The 22,099-nt window shown below is 39.4% G+C and overlaps 1 protein-coding gene across 1 annotated transcript in view; it reads right to left on the minus strand.

Annotated features, from left to right (window-relative positions):
• The window catches only part of ACVR2A (activin A receptor type 2A), a 68,699-nt gene that overhangs the window by 12,731 nt on the left and 33,869 nt on the right, over window positions 1–22,099 (minus strand). Inside the window, exons 2-4 of the mRNA XM_075711601.1 lie at window positions 18,254–18,461; window positions 15,796–15,905; window positions 14,241–14,395 (exon numbers count right to left, since the gene is read on the minus strand). Of these exons, the coding sequence (XP_075567716.1) occupies window positions 14,241–14,395; window positions 15,796–15,844 (204 nt within the window). The 5' untranslated portion in view covers window positions 15,845–15,905; window positions 18,254–18,461. The remainder of the gene's footprint in view (window positions 1–14,240; window positions 14,396–15,795; window positions 15,906–18,253; window positions 18,462–22,099) is intronic.

Genomic DNA, 22,099 nt, shown 5'->3' on the forward strand with positions numbered 1-22,099 from the left:
TAGCTTATTGAATATCTTGTATTTTATATTTTACACATCTCTTACATATTCTGTATCACACACATCATCTGAATGTAACAAGCAGATTTTCAACTTTATTGCCAAAGATGTGCTTCTTTCTGGGCTGCCCTTCTCTCTCCAAATCTACCACATTAGATGAGCTTGTACCTATGTAAGCTTCTTCCCTACCACGAACAAATGCATCAGACTCATTTACTTATGCCTCTGCATCAAAGAATACCACCCTATGCGCAGAGCCCGAGAAACATGATGTCTTCTGTCTGATCCCTGTTTTCTGCAGGAAAATAAGTCAAGTTCTGGTGTGCAGTGGTCACTAAGCAGAATTAGCAATACTGTCACCATGAGAAACAGCTCCACCTTCCTTCCACAGCCCCCCAAATCAGTTCAAAGCACGACTTGCTGTTCGTCAGCCCAAATTACTACGGAGAACTGCAACCGTCAGTGCCAGCGGCGATCGCGCGGGGGCAGGCTGCTAGACCACAGATGGGAAGAGGGTGAACGGCTGCTTTTAGTGGCAGTGCAGGTCTGTGGAGACCACAAAACTGTACCACAAGTCTCAATATGGCATATGAAAGAAACAAACGTATAAATGAAAGGTAGGTGTCGCTTCTAAATTATATCCACACCGCAGAATACAACAAAAAACCCCCTAAAGTCTATTGTTCAGAAAGACCACCAAAACATACAGTTGGCTTCTCTATTTTTTTCCCCAGTCGCAGCTATAATGCTGTTTTAAAGAGAAAGAATAAAAATCACTGGCGTAGTTGCTTCTATGAAACAAATGAGAGTACTCAATAGTTAAGTATTTGAGCACTTCAGTTCGCAACACAAAAGTCTTGTGCACGTTAAAGACATTTTCGGAGCAACTATGGTCTTAAGTATACTTTACGATTGTGAGAATGGAGACAAGTGCTTCTGTATCCAACGCAACTTTTGAGTAGTTTAAGCGCAGGAATAAATAACCATTCTCTTGTTTCTTATTAAGCAACAAATACATCCCTCAGAAAGAACAAGTTTCATAGAGAGACAGATTTATAGCAATTTAAAGAAACCAGATTTAAATTCCACAAATTAATACCGGTGAAAGAAAATACAATGTTTGAAATTCAAATTAGAGACACATTACAATACTATCCTCAAAAAAAGTATGAAATCCTTTCGCAAGCATGACAGCAACAGATGCTTAAATTGTTACATCAAAATTGCTGGGTTTAAACTGGACAAACGACGATACAGAAAATGAAGTTGAAGAGTTAAGCTTTCCCTCCCGTGCTGCCTTTCATGCAGTGCCAAAGCCCTTCATGGACATTTCAGGCACCTGGGAAATCACTGTCCTCAATTTGTAGTAGTTAGTTACAAGTGAAACTAGAAACAAAGTGACCATATTTACTCACAAAAGTCTAATTTGTAAAAAAAAACCCTGCTATTTTTAAGAATCCTGAGCACTGTGCAGCATCTGGGGATTTAACATCAGGCAGTCAAACAACTTTTTGAAGTTTTGAACCTAGTGACTGGCCTAAATTAAGAGAACAGTTTGTGGGAAGGGAACCCAAACCTCACTTTGCTTTAGTGGCTAGGACAACTCCCTTTCATTTCCATATCCTCCACCCAAAAAAATCTGTCAGTATTTTGAAGCACACTATGCAAATTTTTTTCTCGCCCATCAAGCAAACAACCGCTTAACACTTCTCAAAGACTGGATGAAAAAAATTACAGCATCTATCACGAGAGAAGGCAGTAAGTCCTCAGTAAAAAGCGGTCAGCGAAAACTGGTGCTTCTTACCTTCACATCAGACCACGATACTGCTCATGTACCTGAATTTCATATTTCCTAGAAAATCCTGGCATTTCAAAATATTTTCCCACTACCTTATATAGCAACCTCCTGTGGTTCCCTGCACATTTCCCTTTCGTGTTGAAACATTCTTATGAAGTCAAAACTTCCGGCGTTCTTATGAACAAGCAACACACGCCCACACACACAAAACAAATCTGATTTAAAATGGAAAGGATAATTGCCTTCTGTTAACATAACTAAAAAGAATAGTTTTACAGGTTTTTTTTCTGATTTCTTTTTTCTAAACAACTTCGTTAAAAATCAACAGGCGTTTACTCTAAAACTACAGGTACTATTTTTATACCGAAACATTCCTTGACAGTATTTTCAACTTGCTCTACTTCTAAGCAAAAATGTCTAACGTGCCACAGGCATAATTATTTTTGTATGGCTTTTTAAAATCATCTCTGTGGCGCCAAGGATGATGATAGAATGTGAGTAAAGATGTAATGTGGGTATATTAGTCTAACAGCTTGCCACAGCTGTCAAAAAATAAGGGCCCAATTTCCCATTCCCGAGCTTTCCCTGTCCCTTCCCTTGGGCTGATGCTGGTACTTGTCTGACCACACAGCAAATCAAGGCAATATGCTGTATCGCCAGAAAGCTTTTATTATTTATTTATTTATTATTTATTTATTAAAAAATCAGGTTAGTTTTCTGATAATCCAGCAAACTGAATCAGTCTGCAACAAGGTCCAGGTTAACACAAAAAGCACGGCAAGACAGAGGGAAGCAGGGCTCTCTTTTGGGAGCGGCGAGCCGCTGGCACATGTAACTTCATCCCAAGTACTCCACTTTCTCAAAGACACGCTCGGTCCTAACCCCGGGGCAGTGAGCAGAGGCAGCAGGAACACTCCTGCTGCACGATGGTCCACTGCCAGGTAAAAAGCAGAAGCAGCTACGTTGGCAAAAAGTACTCGAACGACTGGGTCATATGATGCACAATACTCAGGCAACTAAGCTTTGCTCTTCCTACAGCTCAAAGCCATTCATCATTAAAACCGTAAGTTCGAGTTGTGTGGTGATCTCAAAATCACAGACATCTAGTTATGTTGTACGCTGTAAGGTTTTCAAATCGCAAACGGGGCTTTTTGGTTCTGGTTTTTATAGGTGGGAGTTGCAGTCAGCTGTCAGGTAGCGCATGCTAGTCATACCAGAAAAAGAACAGAGGGAAAATTATTCATTAAAGAATGGTAACTTCCAGAAATAGGCTTCCCTAAGTGCCTTCAAGAATGGTTCTCACGATCAGAGAGAAGCTTACCAAACACAAAACTACAAATCCATTAAAAACATGACCAACTGAACGGACTGTTTCAAGACCTGCCCCAACTCAATCCATCAGCACGTGAGTTTATCTCCAGTCACGTCTCTCACACGGCACCTGAATCGGGTGATTCATCATGCACGTCAGGGGGGAAAAAAAACCCAAGCATCCAAACAGGGATGTACATAGACGCATTTCTCTTTCCTGACTCCAAAATATAAAAAATCCTCAAACTTCCAGAGCACATGCAAGTTTTCCTTGTTAAATGGTGCAATGCTTCCCCTTGGTTACATTTATTCTACAGCTTATATTGTGAATATGGTTGACAAATTCTCACTGGAAGAGTCTGATGGCTAATCTTGGTTGTTTCCTCCCGTTCTAGCTTGGGACTGGTTCATTTTCAAACAGATGGTCTGTGAAGTTAAGATCCAAATACAGTAAAGGGAGTCAGACTTCTTAAATTTTGTAATTATTCTAAAATGGACTCTGATTTGTATCAAACTACTTTTCTTCTAAATGGTGACAATTTTTCACTTTTTCACCCCACAAAATCCTCTGTTTTATCGTACACTGCAAACATATTCCCCAAAGTAATATAAACAAAGGAGTTACTTGTAGACAGGATACTTCAGCTTCTTTCCTAACTGAAATTAGTCATTTGAAGCAAAACAGTAATACAAATAGAAGGAACTCCAATAACTCTTTACAGATGCAAGATGCTCAGGAAAAGATTTGAACAGCACCATTCTATTTTCTTCTAAATTACATTTACAAGGCATTTTAGCTATTAGAGACCTATAGAGACAACGGAAATTGAGCATTCATACAACTCCAATCTTGACTTTTTCTATATTCAATTTAAACGCCTAGCAATAATGACCAAGTTTCTGAATTAACAGTTTTCAGTTACTTGCAGTTTCACATGAAGTATCAGTAGTTTAATACAAGTAAAAATAACTTCTGGCCAGTGTGTGTGGGGGGGGAGAATCAAAGTGGAGACTTAATAGCGAAAGAATATTTTTCTTCAGGTAATCTATTTCTCGGAGCTCCTGGATCACTTCAAACCTGCCCATCACATCACTCAGCATCACAACAGGCTCACTGTAATCGCAGTTACAGGCAGTTCACCGGTGGGAGATGACACGAGGTGCCCAGACAGGACAGAAGCGGGCAGGACACGCCGTTTCCTTCCAGGGCCACCCAGTCCAGCGAGACTCGCGGTCCCCGCCCGAGCCCCACGGCCAGAGCCCCAGGTTACCAGCAAAGGCGGTGCCGGCACAGCCCCTGCCGCTGCTCGTACCACGCGGCACGAGGTGGGAGTGACACAAACGGGCCAGTCTGTAGATGAAGAACCACAAACTGACTATGCCTGGTGTATGTCATTATCAATCCCTGCAGACATCTAACTCGACAGCCTGAGAAATTACAGTAAATTTTAAGAAAGCTACGAACAGCAGACTAAATCTGTATTTTTAAACCACGCATGCTTACAAATTTCTTGTCCAAAATACTGAAAAAACGTAATTCATACCAAAACAACTTCTTACATGTCCACAGAAAGTTCCATAACCATGAACAAACATCAATGCATCTTACCTCAATCATTATATGAAAGGCGTGCTTGTAGAGAGGGGAAAAAACACAGGCAAAAGAAATTACTATTTATACCAAGAATGGGATGAAAAAACAGCTTACAAGAAAAGAGACAAAATCAATTGTTTGTGAATTAACAACAAAAATATTCATGGGGATAGCAATACTTTCTTGTACTAATAACAGATCATTTAAAATAAAAAAAAAATCCATCATTGATATCTTAGCAAAGAAAAATGGGCAAAAAAAAGATTATTATACAGACCTGTACACAGATCACCTGAATTGATCTTATTATTAAAACCAGAATTGTCTGTTATAGGTGTATAAACAGTCAGGTTACTACAAAACAGTATATGAACACATGCAGCAAATTAAACATACAAACCCAAGTTCTGCAAACTTATTTCTTGTTATGCTCACAACTGTACAGTAGAGGGCAGCGTTGTATTTTTAAAAAGTCACTGTAAGTAGTAGCTAGCTGTGGAAGATGAAAACTTTTTAGTGTCTAAGTTATAGCTTAACCTTATAAACAAACAGGTCATCATATATTCGGTCTATATTGCTAAATTTAATAAATCAATCTGGCACGCTAGAGGTGTAACTAGGACAAGTGAACTTGAAAACACTATACCCAGCATGTATCAAGGGAGATTACAATATTAAAGATTCTTTCAAACAAGTCACATGAGTTTACAGACTGTGGAATGAAATCCATTATAGAAACTTAAGTCCCAGAGCACTGTTATTGAAACTTAAAACACGTTTTAATGACACACGCTTGTTTGTGCTGCTTTCACCCCTTTTTTTTACTGAACAATCTCATTGCCAGTCAAGCAGAGAAGTGCCGAGACACCTTCGTTCCTCCTCCTGTACTTTCGCCTCAGCCTTTTCTTTGTCCTTTATAATTTGATCAGACAGATGTTGCAAGAGCATGAAATTCAAACACTTGAAGTATTCAGCTGCCACGTAACAGCAATCATCCTTTTCTTCACCCTTTGTCTTTACATTCTTAGGATGCTCCAGAGCACGGGGCCAACAAGAGGCTTTTCTCTGCGCTTGAAAACTGTCTAGCACACACTTAGCATTATCTAAATAATTAATAATAGAAGGGCTGAAGTATTTCTTGAAGGCTAGATTAGTTAGGAGTCAGATTTATAAATACTGTAGTAGAGCCTGCTGCCGCTGACAGCACTAAAGGCGACTGGAGCCCACCAGGATGGCTCCTCTCGCCGTCGGTCAGCAGACCACCGCAGATGAGGGTAACAGCCAGGGTCCGAAGCCGATTCCTGCAGGACCTGTACAGCCTGCAAATATTTTGAGGGCACTTCATAAGAGGGGAAAAAAACCCCACCCCACACTAAACAAAAAACCCAAACCCTTAAACTGGTTTCCAGAGTAGCTGATCACCTTCAAATCTCCGTGAGCTGGTGATTCCAGTAGAATGACAGCTATTCCACGTACACTTAGAAAAACTGTAAGATTCTGCAGCACAAACTCCACGAACCAGGAGCACAGTCACTAAAAGAAGTTCCTCCTCCAAGCCCCCCATGTTCCTTTGCCAGAAAGAGCAGCCAAGCAAAATAAAAGCATTACTCAATCTGTGAATCTGATAGGGAACGGCTACTGAACAGAGGAATAGAAATATCTCTGTGTACTCCTATTTCTACTGACTCAAGTAGTCGAAGAACAGACGGTAACTGTTAAAAAAATTTTAAAAAAACATTGCTTGTATGAAATAGTTATTCAAACATCTTTCCTGTGGCTGTAAAAAATTTATTAGTCATTTTTTCAAGCCTATTTGCTATTAAAATTCTCCAGCTCCTGAGAATTATGTAAATTCCTCAGAAATAAGGAAAAAGATACATGAATCCAACCTTTTTGCTCTTACCATAATGAGAAACTGCAAACATGAAACTCTGAGAAATGAGAGTCCTCTCCCATGCCTCTCACTGCTCTCTTAAGGGGATCAGCTTCCCCCAAACACTAATAAATGAAAATTTTCAGAGATTTATGCACATCACAGACCTTCTGTTTTTAAAATCATTGTCTTTCCCTTCAGACTACAGACCACCTCCTCAGACTTTTCATTAGAAACCCAAGTATCACCAGTTTAAGCAGTACCAGGCTATTTCAGAAATGCAAATATGCACTTTCTTCTGTCAGGAATTAATACAACTCTTATAAATAAAAACTGGGAGCAGTTACCACCCTCCCCTCCCCCCCCCCCCAAATAGCTATCATCTACACAAATGTATATAAACACATTAACTTCCTATCTATACTGCCTGAAAATTACTTCTAAACATTTTAACAGGGAATAGGGAAATGACTGCGATATTTTTAACCAATTGGACAAACAAAACCAAGCAGTGTTGTCTTTTCCAAAATGTGCGCTATCCACAATCATATTCTGAACTTCAAACACATCATAAAAATCTTTATAGACATGGTGTTCAAAATAAATGCAAATTATTGTATTACAAATTAATTGTGCCGATTCCTTCATTTGTTCCTAACTAGTGCCCTAAATACAACATCTCTGTATTCACCCACAGTGCCTCAGTCTCTTTGGAGGATGTAAGGTAAGATGAATTACTTTTGTATACCTTGTGAAATGTGCGATTCTCACCCATTTAGTGATATAAAAGATTACCTAAAAGATGTCAACCTAAAACATTCAGGAGAGCGTATCTGAGGATATGCAAACCAGACTTTATTACGGAAAATCATTTAAAAGCTCCTGAAAGGTACAGTACCCGACTGCAGGCTTCGCGGAGATCAGTGTTTTAGCCTTCCTATGACTGTTCCAAAGCACTACGACTATAGTCTGAATGTGGTCTTGATCATGTAGATTATTTTGAATATTACTGTTTACAGTGAATGAACAAGAGAGAGGAATTCTTCAATGTAAATTAAATACAGTGCTGTAAAAGCCTTCAGTGTCTCGTCAGTCGTTAAATGCGTAGATGCCAAGTCAACATTTATGAGAACAAGGCACAAAGTACTGCCTACATGCAGCCTTATCAGACAGATACACATCTTCTTGCACCAGCCTCCCACACCCACCCTGTACAGCCCTAGTCCTGAAACTAAACCAGCTTTTTAATAAGCCAGGAATAAGGGATAGCACCGAAAGCATTTATAAGACAATGCTCTGCTTGAATCAATGCAAAAGCACAAAGTAACTTGAAGTTGACTATAAAAATAAATTTGAAACTTTTAAAAGATTTTAATTGTACTTTAAAGTTCCCTTTAGGCTGCCATTCAGGATAAGATACCATAAGCCTGGATTTGTATTTTCTTACCTCTTGAAGATTTAAAAAAAAAAATATACAGCTGCATTTATCGTTTATTTAAATAGAGAGAATTCATTCTGAAAGCAAATTGAGAATTCAGGAAAGTACTTTTAGAAGATTTTTTTTTTAAAAGCTACCAAGATTTAGAACCAAAGTTTCAGACATCTGGTTGTATAGCAAGCACTGAAAAAGCATGCATCACTTTATGTACGTAGTTTTCAATTATCTGTCATATAAATTCTTCCCTCCGTTAAAGATTTTAAGGAACTACTTGTATTGTCATAGCCCATGAATTAAAAAAAAAAAAAAAAAAAAGACACCATTACAAGCTATTTACCTACTACACATTAAGGGCTTCTTATCTACAATAACTTTCCTACTACATTCTCACAGGATACCTACATTTGTGGGGTTTTTTTTTTCCCCTTTAAACAACCGTATCATGGTTGTGCCTCACAGTACCACAATCAAAGGGCAGCACCAGATCTTTCTCCTGTGTCATTCCAGCTATTACTGGAAACAATTACAGAAGAAATTCTTACTAGTCCTGAAGATATGCAGTATTAGAGAATGTGAAATCATCTAGCAGTCCAAATCTTGAGATCATGCAGCTATTCCTTTTTAATACCAACACTGCCACTCGTTAGATGTTAATCATTCATCAACCACTGATACATACCCAACCGGAACTCCTTCCTAGCTAGCCACAAGCTCTAACTCAGTCTTTATCTTTTTTTTTTTTTTTTTAAAGTTCTTCCTCTTTCTGAGCTCCAGCTTTTCTTTGTTGATCAACCTCTTTTTCCATTTCATGTAAGTACCTGGCTTCTCCTCCATATATTTTTCAAGTAGCTATTAATCTTCCCAGGTTTGGAATAAGTCCTTGTAAAAACACCTCTCCCTTTCTTATTCTTCATTTTTCAAGTGTTATAATGCTTCTATTAAAATATCTATAACAACAAGAAGAAAAAAATTGTGGCTGGAAGACGAAAACTGAAAAAAACTGAACACTTGATTTAATTTCTTCATTCTTCTTCAGCAGCCAAGTGCAATTTTCCTAGTGTGGCAAAGGGATAAAGAATTAACCCACCAATTTTAAGTGCACCAGGTAGATTATTTCATGTGCTACAAGTTAATTTAGAGAACAGAAACAACATATGAAAATCTGTTCCAATGCCAACCATAAAATTTTTCCCATTACTAACTACTTTTTGAAAACAAACCATTCAAGTTACACCCCCCACCCCCTCCCCAACCTCCTTGGCACAGGTCTGGCGGCCTAGACCAGATGCCTGAGATCAAAAACTGCAGCAAAGAGCAGTGCTTGCTTTGTTATATGTTCTTTTCCTACCAGTTTCCAACACAGAATCTGTTTTTGCACTGCTACACATGCAGTCAGACCTGCAGTCAGTAGTTCAGAATACGTCTTGCATCTGCCACTGCTAGAGATTTTTGTCCTTCATCACTATTCACCTCCCATTATGTGATACTGTTCTCAATTCTAGTTTCTTAGAGATGAAACTGAAGTATCAAAACCGTGACACAGCTACAAAGATCTATTCATACTTGGGTGTCTTCAAGAAAAGATACACTGAAGAAAGACTATCATGGTATGGTGGTGAAGGGAGCCATACCAAAATTGCCATCGACCAAAATCACAGAGTATTTTTCTATGCTCAAAAAAATTTTGAGACCAGAGGGATAAGATCAATCTCTCTTTATATTTGATACATGTGCTTCAATTATTCTCAATTCTTGGTTCACATAGCACACGACTTTGAAGACAATGGAAGAATTGGAACAGGCTGCCCAGAGAGGTGGTGGAGTCCCCATCCCTGGAAGTGTTCAAAAAACAGGTAGATGTGGCACTTCGCAACATGGTTTAGTCTAGTCTACCCTTGATTGGTTTAGTGTGGACTTGGTAGTGTAGGTTAATGGTTGGACTGGATGATCTTAAAGGTCTTTTCCAACCTAAATGATTCTATGATGTTCTCCACATAGACAGGACCAGTGAAGTTCATTCATATGGGGTAAAAAAAAAACCCAAAAGAAACCAAACCCCCCCCCCCCCTCAAAACCAAAAATTAAGCACATAAAATATTATTGTGCTCAATACAGGGAATACTGGGTGAAAAGCTTAAAGGAAGTGAGATATAAGAGGCTGAAAAGAAGAAGATGTAGCCATATTTTTCACCTATGTAATCCTCCTCTCTGAAGAGAGAAAGAAATGGTAATTCCTAGCAACTAAGCTTGCTTTTATGGACACTCTAACAGACAGGATCTGTCCATTCCGAGTTTTTAACTTTCTGGTAACACCAAACAGGCCTAGATGAGGGCTTTCTTGTGCTTAGTGATTAAAAACATGACGCATCTTTGACCCAACTAATTTCAAACGTTTCAGAAGAAAGCACAAAAATAGGTTATGAAGACATTACGTGAATCTGTAAAGCTTTTTTTCAACCCTCTCAACATATGACTCCTATTTTAAAAACAACACAAAACAAAAAAAGCAACTCTGTGATCCAGTAAGATATTCATAACTTGGGCACTCAACAAAAAGTACAAGAGGTTAATTCCCTCTTTGCACAGTATGGATATAAAATGTTGGGAGCCACAGCTCTGTGAACTGATGAAAACCAAAAGTGTTACTTGTGTCAGTTATGCTATAAAATAGGTTATGGCCCTATCTATCAGATGACAGAGTGGTAACACCACAGTTGTAATTAGCATTGACTGACAACTCTGGCCCAAGCTCAAGAGATGTAAAAACTAAATGAGCATAACATATCAACTCCTTGGCACCCGCATTGCTATTTCTACCAGGAGTATTAGTAGGACGCTGTGGGGAAATCTAAACTACACCTAATTTGAAAGTGAAAGCCTTTGTCTGCGAAGATGGTAGTGTTTCATTTCCAGTGTACCTGGTGCTCGTGAGTGAAAATTAACCGGGTGAGAGTAACTCCTTCTATATAAAAATCCATAGATTCGAATATTTAAAATACTCATCCATTTTTTGGTAAACTTGATCAGACATATGAATATATGTTTGCTGCATGATTAAATCAAATATAAATAAGGAAATAGTTCTTTCAAACCATTTTACGTATACACACATGTGTTTAGCAACCTTACATTTATTAATAACTCATTTAAGAACTTAAAGAGTGACAGATTTTATAAAATTGGACAGTCAGCTTTAACTAGGTAGCGCCCCACGCAATAAAGCGAGGCATGCAGTTAACAGCACAAACAAGAGACCAAGAAGTACGTAAGCCAAGACTAACGGGAGCGGCAGGAGCCACGACAGGTCCCTGCGCTGGCAGCGGCACCCGGGAGCACATGGCTCTGCCGTGGCTGGCCCGACACGCGGCCCGGGACCCGCCAAGCGCTTCCGACTCGGATACCAGCAAGGAGCGTCTCAGCAGTGACCTACTCTAGCAACCCCCATGACCAACCTCTCTACCCAAATACCTGAAAGAAAGCAAGAATGAAACATGTAAGGAGCAAAAACATCTACCGCTTTCCAATCTTAAACCATAGAAGCCGATTCTACTACATCAAATTTTAAAATAATTATCTCTGCGTTCAAAGGGAATATGAAGTGAAGTTAACACAGAGCTGTGCGCTGAGCTCAGTTTGTGTAGGAACTGCCTGCCTGATATGCGCCCGTACCATGAAACAATTTTACTTTCAAAAGAAAATGAAGTTGTTTGCATTTTCTCAGATGTTCATCCTTTATATTTCACTACAGGTTCAAAAATTTCTTCGAGCACATTTCTTCCTTTTTTTGAAATATACCAAACAATTTCTTTCCCTTTTGCCCTCTGATTTTTTTATTTGCTTATCCCTTCTTCTCCTCATTCTTCACCGTTTCCTCATTTTTATTTTTGCTTATTCCTCATCTATCCTTTAAATTCTACTGAAAGAAAGATTAGTACCAGAGCGTACTGCACCTAAGTACTCCCATCGCCTTCTGGGAATAAACCGAGTAAAATGAGATAACCTTTATCTGTACCTCATACAGAAACCCCGGTTTTCCAGTGAGTATCAGATCCACCCATTCTACCATTTCCTAGAGAAAGGTTTAGAAAAGAATCCATTCGCCTACAAACTCTACTCATGCCCTAATTATGAATACAATATTAATATTTACTATATTAATTGCATAAATATTTAAATGTTTGTTTTGTGGTTATAAAAATACTAATACTTTTCCCTCTCTTTCTGCTTCCTCTGCCTCCTGTTCAAATCAGCTCTAATCAAATTTAAAGTGGGAAATACTGCTCTGCTGCATATGGGAGAATACTTATACATTATATTTCCATAAGAATTTCATTTAGTTTTTCAGGCAGAAGCAGCTTTTCCTGACTTTCCACATCAAACCTTAATGCTTATTCACCACAAGATAAGAAAATGTCATTACACCATCACTAGCTCAAGCACCAACATATACTTATCCCAACAGATACAATCTGAGCATTAACAAAACAGGTTATTACCCTATTTATTAAAAATTTATGACGTGTCCACTCCTGCACCAAACACAAACCATGCAAGAGAAGAACTGCAGTAAAAAGGAGGAAGAATATAAAAATTCAAGTTCTTGATATCTTGCATGTATTTAACATTTGCTTGCTCTTCTATCACTTTATCCATTACTTATTTCTTTAAGTCTAGAAAGGAAATTACACGCTGAAATTACTCAAACAACTAGCCGTTATGAATCTGATCTTACAGTGAAGACTACTAGGTTGATGTGAAGTCCCAAATCCATAAAACTTGAGATGGATGAAATAATTATGCTAACAGATTGCACGAAGTTTTGAGGATTTGCAATACTTTCTGCAAGGACAGGAAACATACTTTCTTCCTCTAAATTATGTTCTTTTCATTTGGCAAGAACATATGCCTACTGCCTCCCCCCAAATTCTTCTTATCTATTACTATGAAACTGAAACCAAAACAATTCTATTTATCAACCACAGGCAATAATGCTTCCAGGAACACCCTGAAGTCAAGCAGGAACACCCAAAATATCACAGAAGCTGGCAGTACAGAGCAAACACATGTAAATCCTTTTCAAATGCAATCCCACCAAAACTAACAAGTGTCTTAATTTTATCTGATCGTAAATAGCATCATCATATCATCACTGTACAAGAGGCAATGTATTCTGAGTGGTCACTGCCCTGAGTTAGGAAGCTAAAGTTCAATTCCTACTGCAAAAACCCAAGTGCTGTGGGACCCTGGGCAAGTCATTTATCTCTTCATTTCCACTACCACATTTTGTTCACCTTTCCTACTTCTGTCTGAAGAGTTTGCTGTCTTAACCCTTTTCATAAAGGCTTTCTAATCTCAATTACATGTCTAGACATAGCTGAAGGAAGAGGAATTCTAGTATTAATGCTAATTACACCTACAGAATCAGCTGGAGCCTGACAACAGCAGGAACTAAGCACATGCAGCCACAAAAGGTTTGTTTTGATGCAACACTGCCAGTTTACCTTTCAAATTTTGAGACCACAATCTCATAATATTTTCTAGGTAAAACACAAACACTGCTAAAACTGAAACATTTCAAGACAAAACACAAAACGCATAAACAATTAAGAGGAAAAAGATGACAGGAATCACAGTAAAGCCACGAGCTGAGCTAAGCCCTGGAACTACGCTTCAACTAAAGATTTTCTTTACGTTCCCTTTAACTGATACCTGTATCCCAGTTCCATGCATTTTCAAAAATAGAAGCTTCTCCTTGTTACTATTTTCTACTCACCGCAAATCGCTGTTATGAATTAGCGTGTCTCCTTCATTTGTGTTTTAAGCTAAGCATTACATAAAGCTCAAGCACGAGTACCTGAGCGCAGCTGTACACAGCTTTTGGACAAGCAGCCCTTTTAGCTATGCAGAGTACAAACTTCCCCCAGCTGTCCAGCAGTACTGCATCTTTGCCGTCTGACGTTTTGTGTTTCGCTTTTCTCCTCCCAAATACACACACGTGTAAAAACATTAAGTAGTTGCTCATATGTTCATCAAATACCAATTAATGAGAGAAGGCTATTTAAGTAAAGCTTAATTTTCTGCTTTTGCGGCTAGCAAGCATTAGCACCTCTAAATCAGGAAAGTAACAGAAGACTTCAGCCATGTGACAGATGCACACCCCTCCCTCTCTTCTCCAGAAAATGGTTTTACCATTCAAAAACCCAATATCATTAATGCAGCGACTTACTTGGGTTGGAACGAGTACTGGAGGATACGCTAGCTTGTGATGTCTGTACATCCAAAACGAAAAGAGCACAATCACTGCAATTCCCATTATAGGCACCAATGAATAAAGCAAGGTATTGAACAGAGGCGGCTTAGGTGTGACAGGATTGGAAGTCGCTGAAGGGGGAGAAAAAAAAGGACACAGCTTTTAAGAAACAAAAATCATACAGTGTTTGACCTGTCTAGCACCCCCATTTTCTAAAAATTCCTGCAATCAGCACAACAGGGTAACAATACTTGATTAAATAGCATGCTCTAATATAAACAGACACATAAAGGCAGCATTTTGGAAAGCGCAGAAGTAACTTGGATCCCCAGATTTACGCATCAGCACATCTAACTTTTTTGTGCTTCTAAGCTCCGCCTATCCACAGCATGTCAGCGGTGTTTGTATTTTAAAAAGCTTACAAGAATGCCATCACCTAACGAATGAAAAACGAATCAGTACAGAAATTTAGTCTTTGGAATGTATGCCGTAAGGTGTCATTAATAAGTAGAACAGGCCAGAAATAATCTGCCAGCATTCTAGGCGCTGCTGACTTGCTGAAAGGGAAAGCTCTCTAGCTGAAGACGCTGCCAGAGCTGCTCCAGAAAGGCTCCCGAGAAGCCCTGCTCCGGAGGCAGCTGGTGCAGGGGCAGCCACGGACCCCTGGGGCAAGAGAGGTTTCATGAGAGTGTAGGAGAATGTCAATTATTGCCTTAGCGGCATCACTGGCAAAAATGACAAGAGTATCTCTTGGGTCAACAAAGGCTATTTTAATCTCATAGAAAAAGTTATTTAATTTCATAAACAACTTCCTCTGGGTATTTGGTACACAAGACATTTGCTGTTTTCAGTTCGGTTATTAACATTATTCAGTTTTCCAACAAAGATTAGATTCTTGACTGGAAGAAGATATGCAAGAGTAATCAAATAATCTTTTCGTTATTGTTTTTTAAAACAATTATTTGTTAAGTCTGGCTATCTGATTTTCCTTGTAACCTGGGAGGAAATTCTTTCCCCCTTTTTAAAGGTTACTGTGTCAATTTATAGAGAAACTCAGAGGTCCAATTAGTCTAAAGAATTGGCGAGAGCATTGTTTCAAGAAGAGGAGCGTTCATGGGCTGGTACATGCATGTAAGGTTGATACGGCTTTTAGCCCAATGATTTATAGACACTTACAGAAGCTTAGCTATACAATTAAGGAGAGATTTGACAGTAACTTCTGTATCTTAAAACAGCCAATTATTTCAGATTATCCTTCCTTCTCACCCTTAGAAAAGAGCTGAAGTACCTTTTATCAATTTAAATTACTCCTAGTATAGAGACCTTTCAAAACTGAAGAAACGAACCGGCAATTTTCTAGGCTCTTTATGTGAATGCACACAGTGCTCTGTCATCCGGGAATCACAAACCTTCTGGCAGGAAAAACTGACCACAACGTTTTGAAAAGTCTTATCTCCCGAACATGTGCAATATTAAATATTTCTGAACTCTGCTAAGCAGTTCCTTCATGAATGCGTTAGTCTAAACTTACGTTGCGTAACCTCCATTTCTGGAAAATAGAAAAAGCGTTCGTTACACATGTTGCCTTCACAACAACAGAAAAACACTTCAGGGCTGTCTTTCTTCTCTATGCAATCATTCCTATAAAAGATAGTAATAAAAAAAATCCTCATTATCTTAAGTTGGGGGGGGGTTGTTCAAGAGAAAACATATGCTCATATTTAAAATTTAAACTGAACTTCATTAAATCATCCAGGACAACATATTACCCAAAGAAAAGTTAAATCTGAAGAAACAAAATTTTGTTCATTATTTTATATTGCAATGAAATATCATTAATATTAAAACTGAAACAGCACATTTTTGCTATTTTTAAGACAAAGTTAAAGAAAACCACCAACAGGATGGATTTCAAAAGCTGACAAAAATACCGAAGAACAGTTCACAGTCTAGATTTAAACAGGACAACCAAATGATCAAAGGGCTAGTGTTTAACCATAAACTCGCAGTACAGGGTTGCATGGGTTGGAGATAAGTGGGAAGGAGAATTTTTATTTTATTTTCGGGGGGGAAAAAAAAAAAAAAAAAAAGATAAAATTTCTGCAATTTCCCCTGCCTACATTATGCTCATGGCCAGGGCCTATTTCACAGGAAAAGGAGTTCTACTAACAAAGAAGCTGAAACTATTCAAGTCAGGAAAAAAAACCAGGAGTCATGCAGGAGACGACAGCAGAAAGACAAGAATTTGAAAATCCTGCAGAAATAGTTGAGGATTTTAAATACAGCTGAAGATTGTCAAAAGAGTTTTGGGTTCATCTTCAAAAATTAGGGTATTTTATAGAACCAGCTATTACAATTACACTGTACTGTAACTTCCACAAAACATTTATTCTTTGGTGTTCTTAATCTGGTGTTGTTTGGAGTTCATCATACTGTAACTCTCTGTTTAGTAAACTACTCTTCACTCCCAGAGATAAGATTTTGTTTAACAGATATTTCAGACAAACAGAGCAGCATGCATTCTTATGACAAGTTACAGCTAATGAGGTCTGAGCCCCAGACAAAATTCTCAGCTTTCAGCTATTTCCTTAACATCCTTCCTGCATTTTTATTTCTTCTTCCAAATTATTTTCTTTGCTTTAGGGAGAAATTAATACCAATGTTTTTAGACTGTTCAAAGATACACGTGTAACTAGAGAGATAGCAATGCTACAGAACCCAATTCTATTTCCAAATTGAAAAATTCTATTTCCATCCTAAAAGTTCAACATTTAGCAGAAATAAACTTAGTTCAGAAACTGTAAATAACCCCACTTCTTCTGCAAAGCTATAATTAAAAACAGATTTAAAAAAACAAACCCAAAGTACTTTCCTATCCTGAGTGACTTACAGTTCCTAGATATTACCAGCAACAAATAAGATTCCTTTAAAATCGTCCTTTGCCTTCTAGTATAGCCAAATTTCAATCATGCTGTGCAAGCAAGCTTGCAGATGCTTTGCTACTTCTCTGAGAAACAGATAAATCAGAACTACTGTTCAACTTAGCTTTAAACTGTCATTAAAGGAGAAAACATCCTAGTGTGGGGGGAAACTTTATGTGGTAGAAATTGCTATAATGATTTCTTCCACTCATTTAATAGTTAAGAAACACAAAAGGAAAATTCGCTAAAATATTGTTAGAAATTATTTCTAAATACATTTTAATAAAGATCTATTATGCATTTATTTTCTTAATTCTCTCCTTTTCTACACTACCTGTTTTGGTCAAATAAAACTTAGTACAATACTTCAAAGAACTATGATACCATTTCTTAAGAGAGTCATGACCTTTATTCAGCCAATATCTAACAAACCCAAAGTCCTGCTGTTACTGCTCACGGGTACTTGCTAGACCATCTGTTATAGTAAAAGCAACTGGAGTTTTAGAATATTCAACGTCTCTTCCTGACACTAAGGCAAGCTTTTTAATAAATTGGCAAAGTACTTTCACGTTTAATTAAAGAGCAGACACAATGTGCTGACTTTCCTGCTCCAAAGACTTTGGAAAAGTGAACTACAGAATTTTGCATTCTGGTTTCAGTAAGTGTATTTGCATTGTTTGGCAATACCAAGTCATTGGAAAAATCTATTATTAATGGCCTAAAAAAGAATGAATTAAACACCTGTTTTATAATATATAGTAAGTAAATAAGAGAAGGTAAAACATGCTATTCTGCAAACAAGACAAACTACTTGGATGAAGTCACGTCCCTAAATACAGGTACGTGACCAAAAGGAAAAAAAAAAAAAGCATAAAAGCATGTGTGAATGCATGTGTGTGTGTGTCTAAAACCAAGATAACAAGACTAGCGTATTGTTGCTTGTCTCAAGTACTGTTTGCAAAGGGGAGGTTGTATGTTTGTATGTCTGCCTGCCTGCCTGCCTGTATGGACAGGCAAAATAGTTTAAAATAACAAATAAACATAAAATTTATAGGAAAACTCACTTACCTGTCATAACAATTGATGTCATCTAGCCAGCAACCCTGCTTCACAATTTCAATCGATCCAGAAATATTCTTCCATGTAGCAAAACAGTGTCGTCTTTTATCTTTATCGCCATAACAAGGTTCAATACCACTCCGATTTGTTTTATCTTTTTCCCAATTAGCGTTGTAGTAGATACACTCTTGTGTTTCTGATCTGCCAAGTATGGCACCTTTTAGGAATAAAAAGGAAATCACAATTAAATGGCATTCTGAAGGATGAGATGTGTGAACAGTCAAACCCAGGACGTACTAAAATATCATACACCACTTGCATTAATATACCCTCTCCCCTCCTTTTTTTTTTTTTTTTTTAATAAAGAAAGAAAACATTTAAAGTTCACAAGCATTCCAAAGAAGTGTTGAAACATAAATGAAAGATCTTCTGTTAAGTCAAACGGTGACTTGGATAACTTATCAAGATTTGAAGAAATAAAGAACAAGTTATGGCAATACTTTTCCCTACAGCAATAGGAGAGAAAATTTAAAACACTGACCAGTAACGACTTAATTATAATATTAGCCAAACAAGGAGTTTTAGCTAGTGGAATTTACCAAAAGGCATTTTTGTCTCTTACGTTGTTACACATGTGCTGCTTTTGGCTGGGGTAGAGTCAATTTTCTTCATAGCAGCTAGCATGGGGCTGTGTTTTGGGTTTGTGGGAACCAGTGCTGATCACAGAGGGACATTTTCGTTACTGCTGAGCAGCGCTGACACAAGAAGCCGGGAGGGGACGCGGCCGGGACAGCCGACCCCAGCTGACCCAAGGGCTGTCCCACACCATACGACGCCACGCTCAGCACATAGAGCTGGGGGCAGGGGGGGGAAGGGGGGGACGCTGGGAGGGACGGCGTTCGTCTGCCCGAGTCACCGTGATGGAGCCCGGCTTCCCTGGGGATGGCTGAACGCCTGCCCGCCCATGGGAAGCGGGGAATGAATGCCTTGCTTTGCTTCGCTTGTGCGCAGCTTTTGCTTTCCCTATTGCACTGTCTTTATCCCAACCCATGAGTTTCCTCACTTTTACCCTTCCGATTCTCTCCCGCTTCCCAACGAGGGGAGTGAGCGAGCGGCTGGGTGGGGCTTAGCTGCCAGCTGGGGTTAAACCATGACAACATGCCAAAAAAAAGGAGTTTGTACATGTTAGAAACCTAAACACAACTAATGAATTCAGTTTTAAACCAACACCTTTTCCCCTAGCTTTCATCTGCGACGTAGCTCCTTAACACAAAGCACTGAAGTATAACACACCACGCTAAAATAGCGTATTTCATGTCATTCTGATTTGCCAAGTGAGCAACCGGAATTGAGAGCAAGTGAGGCAACAGTCCCTCACTGCCAAGGGCAGCGCTGGTTTTTTGCTGTGTGGTCCCACCCAGTCAATCAGCTGCAACACAGAAGAGCTCAGGTCTTTGTCGTAACCCAGGATCCAAGTGCTTCCACCCCGGGGAAGGCCCAGGAGCACGTCTCCCCTTCCCACAGCGCGCACCCAACATACGCGGTGGGATCAGCCACCATGGCTGATGTGCAGGCGCCGATGCAGCCTGTATTAAACATGCTGCTGGACCATAACGGACTGGCAGACTGGCTTAGCCTATCCTGAAAGCATGTGATTTTTTTTTTTTTTTTTTTGGTCACCCCAGTATCCTTAAAAATAAAAGTTTCAGAACTTTTGAATTTAGTTGTGTCTTTCACATAACAAATGTAATTGATTCATTGATGCCTACTGACAACCTACAGCAAAACCCAGCAAATATTAAGACTGAGGCACCTCTAAGTGGAGGTAACTTCATAGTTTTAATGTCATACGAACGACCGATCTGGCTTCAGCAAACGTAAAGGATTCTTAGGATGCAAATCTGTTAACAAAATACTGGAAGGGAGCAAAAGTGGCTTTTACTTCTGTTTTTATCTTGTCAAATACTGCCAAGAGCGTGTCATTAATCTTCATCATTTAACACATATTAAAAACATGGAGAAACAAAGGGGGAGAAGAAAGACCTAAAGAGTGAGAGGACCCACTTCAAAATTGAGGCCAGGTCAGGAGGCTGACAAAGCACGTTTGCTTTGCCGGTGCACCCATGCGGTGTTTGAGAGAGACACGTACATTAGATCAGACTTACGCAGGTCTCCCGTAGCAGCCAGTTTCATACATGTTTATTTGTATCACTCATTACCTCCTTTATTCACGTATATTCACAATAATTTTGATACATAGCTGTTGCCTTGTAGCCATACCGGTACTTCTCACTCTCCTACGTGAGGGTGTAACGAGCAGAGCAGCGATAAGCCTGACTTTTGTGGGATGAAATCTTCGTCACCCAGGCACTCTACCCAGCAGCGGTGGGAGGTGGGGGTCAGGGTGACTGGTAGGGGCTTCCATCACATAACACCTCCTCGGACACACGCAACTGACAGTAAGGGAATTTTCCTCAGTCAACAGACCCGATGGTACAGGGACCAAAAAAGCTGCACCTCTCAGGGTGATGAGAATTATTTCAAACCGCAAATTGCTGCAGCTCTCTTGAAGTGGAGCACAGGACGTCAGTCGAGCGCAGCGCGGACCGCACTGGGCATCCCACATTACCACCTTCAGGAACTTTTGACTTTGACGCATTCCCAAAATAGGCAGAGGATGCTGCTTACGCTTTTTGGGAAAGAGCCTGGATGTTCAATGGGAGAAATGCACTAGCCAGCTGGTAACACTGCGAGATGCAGCATGTTAACTATTATATTCTTTGTGCTGCGATGGCCTGACCTTTACAACTCCCAGCTATGGCAAGAAACAGATGAGGCAACAGATTGAACAATTTGGTTCTGTCAGTGCAATAAAGCAGAAGTCCTGGATTTCTCTCATACGTGCCATTCCTTTTCTTCTGCTGCCAAGCCTAGCTTTGAAGGACCACAGACAAGCTGAATTTGATAAAATTCAGAAACTACAGTAAAATGAACTTTGCACAAATATTTTCCTTACACGTCTTCTCTATGGTCAGGGTCCCTTATCTATTAATGCTCTGAATCAGTTCAGCCTATCCAACCAGCCAGGAATCACGCTGTTGGATTAGTGACTTGGGATCCGACTGGAACATCTATCCGTAACACCTTCTCTGGGGGCTGAGCGGGCATTTGCAATGGGTCTGGCCAGACTGAACTGATGTGTGGACATACCAGGACAATCTTGGCTTAACCTTTGGAAGACAAAAAGTGGGAACATGGTGGAAGCAAGGGAAGAAGAGAAGGGGAGCCACACACAGGAGGCAGCCCCGAGCCCAGTGCACAAAGGAAGCCTCTGCCTACAACCAGCTCTGCCACCCCCTCCACAGGAACCACACTCTTAAAGGAGAAGGGCAGCTGGCATCTACAACAAAAGCAAATTTATTTGGGTCCCAGTTTAGGCATAGTAAATGTAACTCCTATACCCATTCTGAGTGCTGACAAATTGTTTTCATATGAAATTGTTGGGTCTTCGGCAAATCCGTTAGTGAATCTCAAAAAGCAAAATGCTGCGGTTGAAAGAAGCCGTGAGCAACGCACCAGCAGTATCCTACGGACTGAACTTAAAGTCTGAAAGCTTCTGAGAGGAAAACACATTGAAAAAGCAAAAGGCTATTCTAGTATGTAACAGAGTTTAGTTTCGGCATGTTAAGACAGATCACATTTAATATATGCTGTTATCATATTGCAGTTAGTGTGCTGCTGTATCACTATACATTTGTGTTCATCCACAACAGCTGCAGTAAGAAAAGAAAACCAACATTTGCTAGTGAACTTCTGAACCGCTGTTAATACAGGATACGCTGCAATTGTTAGCAG

The sequence above is a fragment of the Pelecanus crispus genome, chromosome 5, assembly GCF_030463565.1.
Source record: "Pelecanus crispus isolate bPelCri1 chromosome 5, bPelCri1.pri, whole genome shotgun sequence".
In the NCBI taxonomy this organism is placed as follows: Eukaryota; Metazoa; Chordata; class Aves; order Pelecaniformes; family Pelecanidae; genus Pelecanus; species Pelecanus crispus.